The sequence below is a fragment of the Montipora capricornis genome, chromosome 10 (genome assembly GCF_036669925.1).
Source record: "Montipora capricornis isolate CH-2021 chromosome 10, ASM3666992v2, whole genome shotgun sequence".
NCBI classification, from domain to species: Eukaryota; Metazoa; Cnidaria; class Anthozoa; order Scleractinia; family Acroporidae; genus Montipora; species Montipora capricornis.
Window position 1 is genome coordinate 70,271,655 of NC_090892.1, and position 15,000 is coordinate 70,286,654.

General features: G+C 37.1%; 2 protein-coding genes across 7 annotated transcripts in view; one reads left to right on the top strand and one right to left on the bottom strand.

Annotated features, from left to right (window-relative positions):
* LOC138018390 (cytochrome c1, heme protein, mitochondrial-like) overlaps positions 1–7,044 on the bottom strand; it is a 12,610-nt gene extending 5,566 nt beyond the window's left edge. The window contains exons 1-6 of the mRNA XM_068865005.1: positions 6,964–7,044; positions 5,583–5,639; positions 4,150–4,298; positions 2,472–2,598; positions 1,934–1,990; positions 273–333 (exon numbers count right to left, since the gene is read on the bottom strand). Coding sequence (XP_068721106.1) covers positions 273–333; positions 1,934–1,990; positions 2,472–2,598; positions 4,150–4,298; positions 5,583–5,639; positions 6,964–7,023 — 511 coding nt within the window. The 5' untranslated portion in view covers positions 7,024–7,044. The remainder of the gene's footprint in view (positions 1–272; positions 334–1,933; positions 1,991–2,471; positions 2,599–4,149; positions 4,299–5,582; positions 5,640–6,963) is intronic.
* Positions 7,045–7,130: 86 nt separating this feature from the next.
* The window catches only part of LOC138019918 (glycosylphosphatidylinositol anchor attachment 1 protein-like), a 12,307-nt gene continuing 4,437 nt past the window's right edge, over positions 7,131–15,000 (top strand). The window contains exons 1-9 of one of the 6 annotated variants that reach the window (XM_068866889.1): positions 7,131–7,359; positions 7,463–7,549; positions 7,856–8,038; positions 10,672–10,925; positions 11,512–11,613; positions 11,934–12,130; positions 13,075–13,271; positions 14,064–14,385; positions 14,912–15,000. The exon at positions 14,912–15,000 is cut by the window's right edge and continues 114 nt beyond it. In XM_068866889.1, coding sequence (XP_068722990.1) covers positions 7,476–7,549; positions 7,856–8,038; positions 10,672–10,925; positions 11,512–11,613; positions 11,934–12,130; positions 13,075–13,271; positions 14,064–14,385; positions 14,912–15,000 — 1,418 coding nt within the window. In that variant the 5' untranslated portion in view covers positions 7,131–7,359; positions 7,463–7,475. Of the gene's footprint in view, positions 7,396–7,462; positions 7,550–7,855; positions 8,039–10,671; positions 10,926–11,511; positions 11,614–11,933; positions 12,131–13,074; positions 13,272–14,063; positions 14,386–14,911 lie in introns of all 6 variants that reach the window. The other 5 variants (XM_068866888.1, XM_068866892.1, XM_068866891.1 and 2 more) reach the window with 5 other exon arrangements.

The following is a 15,000-nucleotide window of genomic DNA, read 5'->3' on the forward strand; positions in this document are numbered from 1 at the left end:
AAACAACCAAGCAAACCAGTGTCCCCAAAGGGTCCACTCCTTTATAACACTTGTTACAAAGGGTTTCATTAAGGTTTCACACAGGAGGTCATCAAAGTTTTGAGGTTGGGCTTTTAGTCATTTTCAGCAAAAGGAAAAAGGTAAAGATGTTGAAAACAACAAAGTCATGTTAATAATTAAACGGATAAATTTGGCTAGAGCCCTGTCCTAAATGAGCCTCCTGTAATGTTGAAAGAAACAAAATCAAAAACAAAAAACTGACATCTTCTTACCAGCATTGGCAACCCTTGCAGCCTGTTCATTGGGGTATGGCTTAGGAAAATGATCTGACAACTTTAAAATGTTCATAAAATGCAATCATTAATTCAAAGGAATGATACACACGAATACTAATGTCAGAAAGGTGCAAAGAAATTATTCAATTTTCCAGCTTTCCCTTTCAACGGGCAAGCTGTAGCCAGGAAAAAAAATCCTTGTAAGCACAATAATAATTTCCTTCAAAAATTCCCCCAAAAACTTTCACTTGCCCATCAGGCAAGTGAATGATAAAATCCACAAGCCCTGGGCTATTGGGCAAGCATTCCTTTGCACACTGTATGTGTGGAGAAAATTTAAAAGCAAAGTTATACATCTACCTAATGTTTCACTAACCTTGCTCCCAAAAGAGTGACACTTAACACATTTTACTGATCAATGGGGTGCAAACTAGGGTTAACAACCCCTCCCTCCTAAGTCAGTGACATTTAAAGATTTTACTCTGTCTAACGCCACAAGATTTTACTTGACAATGGGGGCCAGTTCATGGGTGTACTAGCGTTATTATAATCATCTATAATTTATATTATAATTGTTACTATCCTCCCTGCTAATTAAGGGTGTGTTTGGTTGACCCTACTCGGGAATAAGAATACGTGGAATGATATGTCTGGCATTTTGAAGCAACAAAGATAATAAAAATATGTTTAAAATAAAATTTTAGTAGGTCTTTGACAATTTCAATTTGAATCTCTGTATAAAAGTGAAGGATTTCTTTTCCATGTATTCCTATTCTGGAATATGGTCACTTGAACACACCTAAATGAGAAAAGCAGATTCCAATCAGCCGACATAAAATAAATTAAGATATTAGATGCACATGTATTCCCTTAGTTCTTCTCCCCAACTTCAACAACACTCCTATCTCAGACTACAAACAATTAACGTCACAAAATGTCTCCAAATGCAAAATTAAGCTAACAGCATCCAAAAACTATGTCCCTGTTTAACCCTTTCAGCCCCGATGGTGCCAAATGGCACAAGTTTATAGATTTTACTCTGTCTAACGCCAGACGATTTTACTCGTCAATGGGGAACCCCTCAGGGCTAAAAGGGTTAATGTGTCCTCAAAACAAAGAATTTGTAACCACTATTTTTGTTGGACAAATGACACCAAATTCAACAGGGCTTGAAATTGCGACCAATACAGTCGCAATTGCAACTGAAATTTTCCCCTTTGCGATTAAAACATCTGGAGAAGTTGCAATTTCGTGACTTGCTTTCACTTTCACTCTTTCAAAACGAAAGGGTTAACAGTTGCCACTTTGCTCCTACTTTTGCTAAAATAAATAAAGAAATTTCTCGCTGTGAATTTTCTTTCAATCTGAAGATAGCATAATTGTAGCGCAGTTTACCTGCGATGTAACCTGCACAACTCCATTCCTTCGAGCATTCGCCATTTTCAGTGGTTTCCTTACACACAAGTATTGCAGGCTCATATTTTGTTTGCTAAACTGCTGATAACTCAATGCAGCGTGACGATTTTGTGCCTAAAACTTGCGAAATTCCGACTGCATTTTAGTATCTTGTCGCAAAGTTGCGACTGGATTTTTTCGTTAATTTCAAGCCTTGTTCAATAAAACAGAATAACTGTCTAATAGCTGTTGATGGTCCTCACCTTTCCTGGTCTGGTGAACATGTTTCCATCATCATCTGGCCCATCTTCAATCTGAGCCTGTCAGTGAAAAAAAAAAAAAAAACACATTTAACACTATCACATGACAATACACAACTCCACAATGAATACTTTATAACAGCCTGTACATTTCTGAGAGTTTGACAGGAACATATCTGTCAACAGCCTGATATTTTACCAGGAATTCCAAGGAGATAAAATCAATGATACACCACACCAAGTCTCCCAGGATTTTGACTTGAATTAAGTGATGGCAGATTAATTACAAAAAATTCCAATGAAAATTAACAATTACCCTACCCAAATTATTGCTTGTAGTTTCAGGTATTGAGTGATTGGTAAACATAGTTTTGAAATAAAAAAGGAATAATATAGAGGTTTGACTGAAGAACAGCCATAATTACAGCTAAAATTTATGTACTGCACATTATGACAAAATTAATAATAAATAATAAATTTCCATTTCTTCATTGATTTTCACAACTAAACAACAAAAGAACATTCTGAAAATTGTTTTTACATCTGCAGCAATAGCCTTCATTTCATCCTCTGAGTAAGCTACATTAACAAGATGGCGATAGGCCAACTGGTCCATGGAATGGCAAGCAGCACAAACTTGTCTGTAGACTTCATAGCCTCGGCGAATGCTACAAAATGAACAGTGAAACTGTGAGCTACTGACGGAAAACAGTGGAAATCTGTACCCATTCACTGGGCTTCTGATAGGATGCAAAAAAAAATTAAAGATTATGCGGAAATTTATGGCCATATGATATATAAACAAGCATTGATTATGCGGAAAACAATTACACCACTGAGATTATGCGGAAATTTAGACAATTATTTATAAGACTGATAATTAGGCTCGTCCGATGTATTTACATGCTTATAGTAAATCAGGACTCAAAACTGTGACCGATACAGTCACATTTGTGACTAAATGTTTTCCCTTCGTGATTAAAATGTACGAGTCGCCAATTTGCGACCAGCTTTCACTGTTGAAATAAAAGGGTTAGCAGTTGGCATTTTGGCACAACTTTTGCTAAAATAAATAAAGTGATAAAAAATTATTTCACCGTTGAAATAAAAGGGTTAGCAGTTGGCACTTTGGTGCAACTTTTGCTAAAATAAATAAAGTGATAAAAAATTATTTCACTGTTGAAATAAAAGGGTTAGCAGTTGGCATTTTGGCGCATCTTTTGCTAAAATAAATAAAGTGATAAAAAATTATTTTGTTTCTTGTCTTGAATTTTGTTTCAATTTGGAGGTATGGAGCAAAATTGTAATATGGTTGGACCACGATCCATTCCCTTGATCATTGACCATTTTCAGGGAATTTTTACACTTAACAAATCGAGTGAGTGCAAGTGAGTCCACAACAAATTTGACCACTGCGAACCACTTTCTATTTGTTTTTTACCATAATATTCAACACCGAAAAAAGCTTTTATTTCAAGAGTGTGACCAACCTCATGACACGAAGAAAGAGCAAGCACTGTCTATAATTTTCTCGCAATTATGATTGGTTTATTTCCCAAAATAGGCGTTCCTGATTGGCTATTACATTGTGACAAATTGACACAAGCATGGCACTTACAGCGTTGTCTAGACTCTTATCGACAACGGAAAATTAGCCACTCAGATTGCGAGATGACAAGCAGTTATGGTAAAAATATGTATTGCGGGTTCCTATTATCCCTACGATTACAAATATACAATTTAGTTTGCAACTATAACTTGCATCTAAATTTTTATATATCTTGTCTTATAACACAGGTTCTAGTGTCCAGGCTCATTGCCAAAAAATTTGTGGAAACTCCTTGCGACCTTTCATCTTGATCTTGCAAACAAAATGGCATGTTTTCGTTAATCGATCTTCATTTTTATGTTCTGGAAAATAAGCGTTTCAAAACAGTCAATCTCTTCGGCTTTTATGTTTGTAAGGATGGTACCGGTAGGTAGCTGCTTTATCCCTAATATCAGGCATTTTTTCTGTTTATGCAGAAAATATCGTAATTATGCGGAGGGTGCAGATTTTGGGGAATTATGCGGATCCGCATCGCCACATCCTGTCAGATACCATGCATTCACCTTGAGCAATACATCATGTCCTTTCAACGAAGGATGAAAGTTTAGCGTTTATCAGAGTGCAGGTAACCAAACAAATTGTAAAAATAACGTTTTAAGAAACTACTTACGCCACATGATCCAGCGAACTAAATGGGCCCTTATGCGTCCAGGGAAAATGTGGAGGATGAAGTTCAAGGTCTGCAGCCTTTACACTTGGCTGGAGTAAATAACCAGTGGCAAGTCCTCCCGCAGCAAGAGTACCAAGAGCAAACCACAGCTGAAAAATATGATTCATTTTCACTACAGGTCTACAGATTTTTTTCAACAACGTGACAACATATTACTGCTTTCTCTCTTGCGTTCAGGCATGAGTTCAGTCTAATTTCTTTGGGTTGCGCAGTCGTAAGTCTGCGACTACGGATTACAAGCCTTGCTTCACAAACATTCATGACTTCGTTCATTGACTAAGTATCATTATGTTCCAGCAGAATGATACATGTACTTTGTTCCCTGGCAACAAGAAAGAGTTAGAGATGACTTTAACATAGTAATTCAGTCAAAACACAAACTTTCAAGCATCAGAGCAAATTAAGCTCTTGGATAAGTTCTCAAATTGTGACAAACTTTCCCTCAAGACAAAAACTAATTATAGGCTTTTACAATGGATATAAAAGATTATAATTATTGTATTATTGCTTTTTCTCTCAGATTTCATACTGCTGCCCTCCTTTGTTGTATTTTACACAACACTATTACTTACATTTAAACACCACAAAAAGAAGCAAGCAAGTGAAAAAGCAACTCAAGGTAAAGCACATGGCAGTGCCCCTGCTAACCTCCCAGGAAACACCCCAAATACCCCAGGCAAAACTGCTGCATTGGCTTGGTTTGCCTAAAAATAATTTTTATTTAGCCTCATTTAATTTTCATTCCCTTAATTGATTTCACAAAAAAAGGCCCCCCCTCAAAAAAAAGAAAAACCACAACAACAATTACAAGAAATTTGCACACAAAGAAACCAAAACCTGCAGAGAGTTTGGTGGCTTGCAACAATAATAACAATATTATTCAACTGTATATCACCGTTATGGTGGTAGTGGTAGAGAGACAATTCATCTGCAAAGTTCATGTCTCTATTATACTGTACATGTACATCCACTTCTCATCTTAAGCCCTGGCCAAACGAGAGTGAGAGTTGACAGTTGACGAGAGATGAAACTCTTGAGAGCTCATGACAGTGATGAAACAAGAGTGAGAGTTAACAAGAGTTTGTTGAGAGTTTCACCTGCAAACAAAAGAGAGAGCCTGGGAACCACCTGGGAAACCCCCCTCTGCCGCAAAACTCTCGCTAAAACTCTCCTGTGCAGCCAAAACAAGACAAAACTCTTGCCAACTCTCATGAAAATTTTGAGCAAGTTCAAATTAAATGTGAGCTCTCGAGAGTGGATGAGAGTGGCAGAGAATGGATCGGAGTTCCTGGCCAAACGAGAGTGACCAACTCTCGTTAACTCTCGCTCTTGTTTGGCCAGGGCTTTAGATTTATTTCTTAAGATCAACTTACACTTCTGTTACTTCTCACTCCTTCCACAGTTGTGGTAGCAGCTAATCTGGATTGTATCTATATTTGAACCAACATAAAAACTGACTTATGAAGATACATGTACTAAGGCCATGCAATTCACATTAGTGATCATCATGTGAAAAAGTGCCACATGCAGGGGGAAGGAGGGGGGGGAGAAAGGGGTAAAAGAAATAAAAAGCAGAAACAGGAGGTTGACAAGATGTTCTATAATTTTTATCCAAAGACCATAATTATACTGGCCTCAATGCATTCACAATATTATTCAAAAGTGATAAGAAAGCCTGAGAGTGGGACTTTTAACTACATGTATGTAGAAAGAAATTTGTTTGACTTGCATCAATAGTAGTTGGCAAAGATAACATATTTCCCAATTTCACTGACCGTATTAATCAAAGAAATGACTGGTACATGTACAAATGCAATAAACATATGTAAATGACAAGGTAGTTCATTTACGAAGAATGGTTGTGTAGTACCCATCAAAAAATTAAATGATATGAATTAATGTTAAACAAGGAGAGAAGGGTTGGCACAGCAGTGGGAGCACTCCCCCTCCCCCCCCCCCTTCCTTACCCCAGGCACTCCCCTTCTACCAATGGTGTCCGGAATTGATTGGCAAACAACGTGGTTGTGGTTGAGTTTGTTGGTCCTCTGCTCTGTTCTGAGAGGTTTTCTGTGGGTACTCTGGTGTCCCCTTCTCATCAACTAACCAATGCTTTCATTAGATTTTTATCAGATTTAGCATGTTAAAATATGTCTAAATACTTTTTTAAAAAAAATCCAGGTCTGAAATCTGAATCGTTGATTTGATTACAGTCTCCCCAACGAGTCGCGCGCTCGTGCACAACTTGAAAAGTCCGAGACTTCAATGATGTGATAACTTCATAAAACTAAGCTTTAAAATTCCAATATCGAGATTAAATGAGCTAAAAACAGTCAAATGCTTGTAATATGGAAAAAACCGCAGCTACAGAGACAAACAAGTCAGCAACAAACAAATACAAAAGCTGTGAAGAAAATCTGCCTTACAACCAAAATTTCACCCCCAAGAAACAAGGGTGTACATCTGGCCCCAGTTGTTCAAAAGGTGGATAACGCGATCCACCGGATAAATCACTATCCATTGAATAGCGCAATTGGTTTTGCTATGACTTATCCACTGGATACTGATTTATCCGCCGAATAGTGCAGTCCTTCGTTTGAACAACTGGGGCCAGTATTAATTTCAAGACGTGAGCTTACATCAATCACGAAGAGTTAATTAAACATTCTTGCAGTGAAGCAAGTGTTCATGCAAAACTTTTTCAAAGTTACACGTTCAACAAGATCTCAACCCTAAATACATAAAATAGCTTTTTACCTTCAACACATCCTGCAATCGCTTTGAAATATCCCGAAGCCGGTAGGACCTGTACGCCATTTTGAAATGGACGAATGGACGTATTACACAATTTATGCCAGTGCGCATGTCCTGCCTAAAAACACTGCAGCCGCGCAATTAGTATTTCCGTGAGAAGCTGGATCGACGCAAAAGATATTTCAAGATGGCAGACGGAGATCGAAGTACTTCCCAAAATATTTTTCTTCAGTAAACGTGGGCTGCCTTTTGAGGTTTAGAAGCAACAACAGCAATCCTTTTTTGTATACGAGTCACAAGTCACTAGGAGCTGCCTGATTTTGCTCGGCAGTGACTAAAAAAATATGTAATTCAGCTGTGAGATAATCAGCCAGCTGGACGATTGGTGGACGATTGGAGGTATCCCGATGTGCCGAGTTTAACCAAGCATAAAACGTAAGGATTTTTATTGATAGTGGTGGGATTGGATTAATAGTTAATATTTTTCACTTTCTTCTTTTAGCAGAACAGTTGAAATGGGTCTCCTGTCAGATGTTCGTGGACGCAAGAAAGTGGTTGATGTACTTGTCACTCATTGCTCAAAATTATGGTAGTTTCCTAAATTGTAAAAGTATATCTGATGTTTTAAAATCACAGACAGTTACTGCATGCGATCACCATATCTTTAAGAGTCATATTTCATTTTGCAACGCAAAGAACATTTTCACTTACTGTCTGTAATGAAATCAGTTGTTGGTTGTTTAATGATGTATTATAACAATTGGTGCATGCAAATGTGCATCTGCAGCTTTGGGTAGAAGATATTCACCCTGATGAAATAATGCATGGAGATGTAAGACTGTTGACTAATTTGACACTTATTTGTTTCCCCCTTTTTTTTTTTGCATATAAACAGTATGCTGAGTTATGTTGCTGGTATAGTTTGGTTGTGTGTGTTATCTGATCGATCAATGAATGGCCGAACTTATTTTTCGGAAAATGCTTTGCTACCTGGTCTGGTTGAAGCAGAATTTGGAAAACACAAATTAGCATCAGAATTGTTTAGGAAATTTTCAACAGTAGCTGAAGGAGACCTGAGGTTAGTGTTGTCCTTGTTTTAATATTAAAATCACTATTGTAGTTAAGTGGGCTTTTAGAATCTTGAAACTGAGATCATTCAACAAACAAATACAAAAGCTGTGAAGAAAATCTGCCTTACAACCAAAATTTCACCCCCAAGAAATCTAGCTACCTACTGGTTTGCCTCCCGCCAGTTGGGATTCTTAACAGTTGTTATTGTTGTGTTCTGTCATCTCGTTGATTGTGTTTCCTTGGACCTGAAAAGCCCCTATGGGGAGTGGTCAATTAAGCATGTATTGTATTGAACATATTGTATTCTATTGGGTATTTCAAATGTACGAAACTTCATATATTCCCAGTGAAGCAACAGCTGCAAATGCAGTGTTGTTGTTGATGTTTGATTGTTTTTTCTGTTCTAACCCTTTGTTAGTTTTCAGCAAAATTAATACAAAATAATGTTTGAATATACAGTATGCTAAATGTCTCTGGTGTTTTTCAAGAAACTTAATGATTATTACTTTGTTCAAAGAACAAAGAGTAAGATTCGACTCCATTTTTTGGACTTTAGACTTTTTTTATTTTTTATTTTTTGTTTTTTTTGGGGTTGTGCTCTGGCTGCGCATGGGTAAAAATTTTCTGTCTCGTAGAAGGCAGTTTAAGTGGGATTGGAACTCGATATTTCTTCCTTCAGTGGAAATTGTGATGACCACTAAACCACCGAAGACTACGTGACAATTTAACGGGGAAATGTGTATTAAAAAATTGTGTGCATGACCGGAAACAAGTTTTTGTGTTTTCGTTGCTCAGAATACAATATGCAGTTATTGTATGACTCTGTAACAGATATCATAATTTTATAATTCTCCCAACTGGTATTGTTAAGAAAAAGTATTCAATATTTTTAAATATCATCGTAGAGACTTCCAAAGCAATCTTTTTTCTGGCGTTGATTGGAATCAATGCCGTTTAACAACAGTATTAAATGTACAAACAAATATCCACAATTGCACTTAACCCTATCATTGGGTCATGAAATGTGGACTGTGAACTGCGGACTACGGAATTGAAACTGGATATTTACCAAGATACCTTATTATAGGAAATTAACAGTGCACTTTATTAACGCGATTTTACAAAATTCGTGTTAATAGACCTTTTTACCGATACGGTGGCCATTTTGATTTCTATTGTTTCGAATACCTATTATGGGATGCCATGTGTATTTGCCCCCTGAGCATCCCATAATGTCTTCCGAAACAATAGAAGATCAAAATGGCCGCCGTATCTGCAAAAAGGTCTATTTAATGTATCTTAATTAATGTCGATGTAAATTTAATGCACGCTATTTTACAGCATTGCTATTTTAAAGCACCTAAATTATTTCATTACTATAACAAAACCTTATTAGTTCCTCACTAGGTCCATTTGAGCAATCCTAAAAATGCTTCAGTCTTTTTCTCAATGAGACATATGTATCTTGAGATTTTGTAAGTGCAGCAAATTCGTGTTACTGCAACAAACTGAGGCTTTGAAAGATCTTTTGAATTGATAGGGTCTAGTTAGGCTTCAAAATAAAATTTTTGGCTGGAAAGAAAACTTAGAAACATCGATCCGTGGACTTGTCTTGTAAGGTTTTATTCACGAAAGCCAAAATGCGGTTTGGCGTTCAGAAATGTAAAGTGCGAGTTCGCAGAATTATGAAAATCGCAGTAAGTAAAGCAAGATGCTTATTGAAAAATTTGCGTTAATTTAATGCATGTAAACTTAACTTTTAAGAAATTCGTGTTAATTTAGTGCAACGTAAATTTTCATCGCGTTGTCAACATGCATAATTTAAAGTGGTACTACGACCAAAAAAACAAATCTTTTTTTTCTTTGGATTTCAAAACTATGTTAACTAAACACCAAGTGACCCAAGTCTTAAGTTCTGATTTTAAAAAGACACCTGTTTATTTTTACTAGAATTTTCTTATTGGTCCGCCATTACTAACTTTAAAATCTTGAGAGAGCTGGGTCGAGGAGAAAATGACGTCAAAGACTCACTAGTTTAAGAATGCAATGCGTGTGTACGCAACTGAATTAATACGCAGAACGGGAGTTTTGGGCTTTCAGACCCGTGTTTTGCATATATAATAAATTGCGTTTACACGCTGAAAATTTTAAGCTAGTGAGTAAATGACGTCATTTTCTCTAGATCCAACCTTCTGAGGTCTAATCGGTCAGTTTTGAATGTGAGTAATGGTGGACCATGAAATCCAAAACTTACACTCAAAATAAACAGCCTTTGGAAAAACTCAAAGCTCAAAACTTTGCCAGTTAGGTGTTAAGCGAACACGCTTTCAAAATCTCAAGAAAAAAAGGAAATGATTTTTTGATCATAGAACCACTTTAAAGGTATTGTAACATAAAAAAAAACCCACTGAAATACGGTGAACTTGTAGGAAGTCGACTACAAATCCTTCAAACAAAGTGTAGGCTTAGCCCCCTTAGCCAACTACAAAAATTAATGCAGTGGGTGCATTGGTAGGAGTATTGCCAGTGAATGGATTAATATCCAGAAAAATGCTTATGTGTGATACCCAGACCTGGATACCCTATCCATTCAGATCTGTCATCACAATCCTCCTTCCTTAACGTTAGTCAATTTTTCAGTTTCAATGCGTCACAGCTGATCACTGATACCATGGAGAGCATAGGCCTTCACACTTACCATCAAAATTTCTCAGTTCATCTACCCTTGCCTGGTGTGTCTGAGCCTAAAACCGTAAGTGGCAGGAACATCTATGGAATCCTCAGAGCTCCTAGAATAGCTGGCACCGAAGCTTTAGTGATAAGTGTTCCTTACAAGCAAGGCAATAACAAAGGAGCCTTGGCATTAATGCTGTCATTTGCAGACCATTGTCGAAGTAAGTTAAAAAGGGATAGTGGTGTAAATTAGGGTGACAAGGGGTCATGGAGGTTATATTAAGAACACATCATGTTTATAGTGATCAGTACTCTGTCACACTTTGCAATAGTTGTTTTGGAGTGCTAGCCTGGCAGCTCCACAAATTTGATCAGATTTCTAAGAAGAACAGTGAAATCTAGAAAGCAAAAGTCTCTATGAAAATTACATAGTTACATTGTGATAAGAAACAGCAAATTAATAACGAAGTTTAACATCCTTCTTAATGGGTTGTCAGTGTCAATAAATTATTGTCAGCTATCAATAATATTATGAGTAGGGTAGCTGGTTCACACTCATAATTTATAGAACAATCAACCTTTTCTGAGCGGTTCCTGACTTAACTCTTCCACTGGGTTGTTTCACTCTAGTCAGTATACATGTATTCTTGACAAATTATTGTTGAATCCATTTTTGCTTTGGGTGAATTCAGCTTGTATCTTTCCATAATTTCCCCACTGCACCTACATGTACACATGCAATAAAATGCATTACCTGTATTTTTCATGATTCCAATCATGGTTGATTCAATCTCCTTTCAATTGCAGAAAAAAGTTACTGGTCAAAGGACATAATATTTCTTGTGACAGACAAAAATCAGCTTGGGATGCAAGCTTGGCTTGATGCATACCATGGCCTCTCAAATTCTTGTAAGTACGAAAAATTAATGTAGACAAAAAATATAGAAGGCAGCAATGACAATAAAAAATTAATAATCTTATCTAAGACATGGAGCATCGAGATCTACAGTAAGACATCTAAGACCAGGCAGTTTTTCGAAAGTCGCATCACATTAAAATAAAAATTAATTGCAAGTCAGGCACATTACTACATGTAGTAAGAAATACTTTTTGCTTTAACTCGATGGATCAAGACACAAATCATTTGATGACATTAATGCATGAATAACATTAGTGCTAACTCTTCATGTATTAAAGATGTCTGATACTGTTTTCTGTCCTTCACACAGATATCTCTTCAGCACCTTTAGAGGGGCATTCTGGTTCTATACAGGCTGCACTGAATTTAGAGTTTGCTCGTGAAAAAGTCAGCGTCTTTCATATTGCTATTGAAGGCATCAATGCACAGTTACCTAATCTAGATCTTGTCAATACTGTGTTTAGGCTGTGCCGCAAGGAGCGGATTCCAGCAGCTTTACATACAGAGGTATGTAATAGATGAAACTGCCATAATTTCAGCTTTTTATTGCTAGAAATGATTGGAAAAGAGACCAGAAATAAAAGTTTGGATTCAGCTCACAGTCACATTTCAAGCAACAGATAATACATCACCTAATCAGCAATAAACTGGTACAGGTTTTATGCAAACATAAATGGTAACAGAGTGAAAATTGCGGGAGAAAAACATAACAATTTTGGCCTCATCCTCGCAGAAGTTATGTTACTTAATGTTTGAAATGTGGCATTCATTTACGAAAAAATGTTCATGAATTATAGTTAGATTGCTTATTTTTAGTGTGCCATTAACACTTCTTTTCATTCAAGCTTGACTTTTGTAATAACTGTTACTGTAAGAAGCAAGTTATAAATTATGCTTCCCTTCCTTTCAATAAAATACAAGGTAATAGACCAATTTAATTTCAATATATTAACATTCAGTCCGAAACAAAAGACATCATCTCGAGGCTCTGGGGAAGAAACTCATACAAATCCTTATATTTATTCCCCAGAGCCTTGAGATGATGCCTTTTATTTAGGACTGAATTTTAATGTATCGAAATTGGTCTATTAAGCTTGCAATGTTTAGCAAAGAATGTGAATGATACCCTCCCATCTTGTTAACCCATCAACCCCTGGGAGTGAAACTTAACAGATTTCACTCTGTCTAACGCCAGACGATTTTACTTGTCAACGGAGGGCATCCTTGGGTACGGTGCCTAAGGAGTCAATCGGTTAACCAGTCAAAAAGTAGGTCCCCTCCATTAAATTTCCAGTGATCCTTAATGTTGTTTAGGGGAGGGGTGTGTATCAACATTTTTCCAGAACGTTTGCAACAACGCACTACCATAACTCAAACCTTATGGTCAAAAAGTTCATGGCTGCGAACTAATTAATGAACTCTTTGTTGCTGTTGTTGTATATTGATGTCAGGGATACCATGAGAACTTAGGAGCCTGGGCTGACTCAGTTTCATCGCTTGTTACCATGGTGATGATGATGTTTTATCAAGCCTCAGGGAGGCCCTCTGGCAATCACGGCTTATTTCACAGATATCGTATTGAAGCTCTCACAATGAAGGATGGCGGAGGAGATGAAGATTACGGACGTGGGTTTCTAATAACGGGAGAGTAAGTGATACAGTATTTCTTTTTACAGCATGTGCTGTGGTGTAAACAATTTTTTTCACAATTCCAATTTTAAAAAATATTTAGGAACTTTTATTTTCCATTGTTTTTCACTCATTTCCACATATGTATAACAGCAGAAAATAAGAATGAAAGTTGATGGAAACATTTGAGGCAAGGAATAAACAGAAACCACAAGATTCACATAACATAATAATAATAATAACAATAACAATAGCTTTTATTTAGAGAGGGGAACACAATAATCTATCACAGTTTTCTAACTTGCGGCCCTCTAATCCAGATTGAATTGGAATTTGGAGTGAGGGTTTTTGAGAAGAGGGGAAAACCAGAGTTCCTGGGGGAAATCCTCTCGGAGCAGAGAAGAGAATCGACAACGAACTCAACCCACTTATGATGTCGAGTCCGCAAAGACCCCAGGCCACGTTGGTGGAAGGATATTGCATTCATCATTATGCCAACCCTGCTCCCTCTGGCAGTCATGTCTTATTTCACAAGTATCGTATTGAAGCTCTCACAATGAAGGATGGCGGAGGAGCTGGAGATTATGTATGTGGTCTCTAACAACAGGATACCATGATGCTCCCACACACGTGAAAATCATTATCCCATCAATAATTTCTTTGCCTAATGTAGTGTTTTCAATGAAATTTGGTCATAGTATTTCGCTGCTAATAAAGTTAACCCATACGCCCCTAAAGTGCTTGCCGTTTTTTTCTTTTTCAGCCTTAATTTTGAAAGTCTTTAATATGGTTGTCCATTATTTTTACGCAGGGTCATTGAAGGTATCGTTCGCAGTTTAAACAACCTTCTTGAGCCTTTCCATCAGTCTTTCTTCTTCTATCTTCTGCCGGAGTCGAACAGATATGTCTCTATTGGCCTCTATATGCCTCCGTTTGGCTGTCTTCTTTTAGGACCTGCAATCATGGCAATAGTGCTTTGGTCAGCAGCTTCAACTGGGCCAAGATCAGAGGCAAAGACCTTACAATTGGCTGGGATGGCAGAGGAGGAGCCTACAGATACTAACGACGAGCAAGAGTGCTCAGAATTAAAGAGAGATTGCGGTAAAAAGAAAATTGTAGATTTGGAGGAGAAGGTTTGTCGCGTTCTGTTTGACTTAACAGTCCATCGTAAATCGTTACATGTAAATAAAAAATATATGTAATTTTGGAGTTTGAGCGACTTCCAAGTGCTTTTCTGTGAAGTCAACTTAAAATGATTTCTTGGGTGAAGGCATACAGTTGTCCTTTAGAGCGTAAATGATCCGAGGAATTCACAACATTTTTTGGCTAGCTGGCCAATCATAAGTGTAGAGGTGCAAAGAAATTTGTCTTCATGAACAATTAAAATCTGCTCTCTTCATTGTATTTATTTAATTTTTGTCAAATTCATTCATTAGGATCATATTAAAATCATCCCATGTTTTTGGGTTCAAATTCTTCGTATATAATGGAATCAATTTCATGTCATAAATACCTTGGTGTTTTTTTACATATGTACTCCCTGGCTGTTTTAGTATCCTGTACAGTCTCACGACTTCTGGGATTATGAAATATGTATTTGTGTACACTGTATGTATGGATGGCAATATAGTCGAACTGTGTCTCATTCCATCGTTCCAGGTGTCTTTTTTGCGTTATCCACCCAATATTGGCTCCGTTGTGCCCCTTGTGATCGCAGCTCATATGGCAGGTGTTTTGGTATTTTGCTC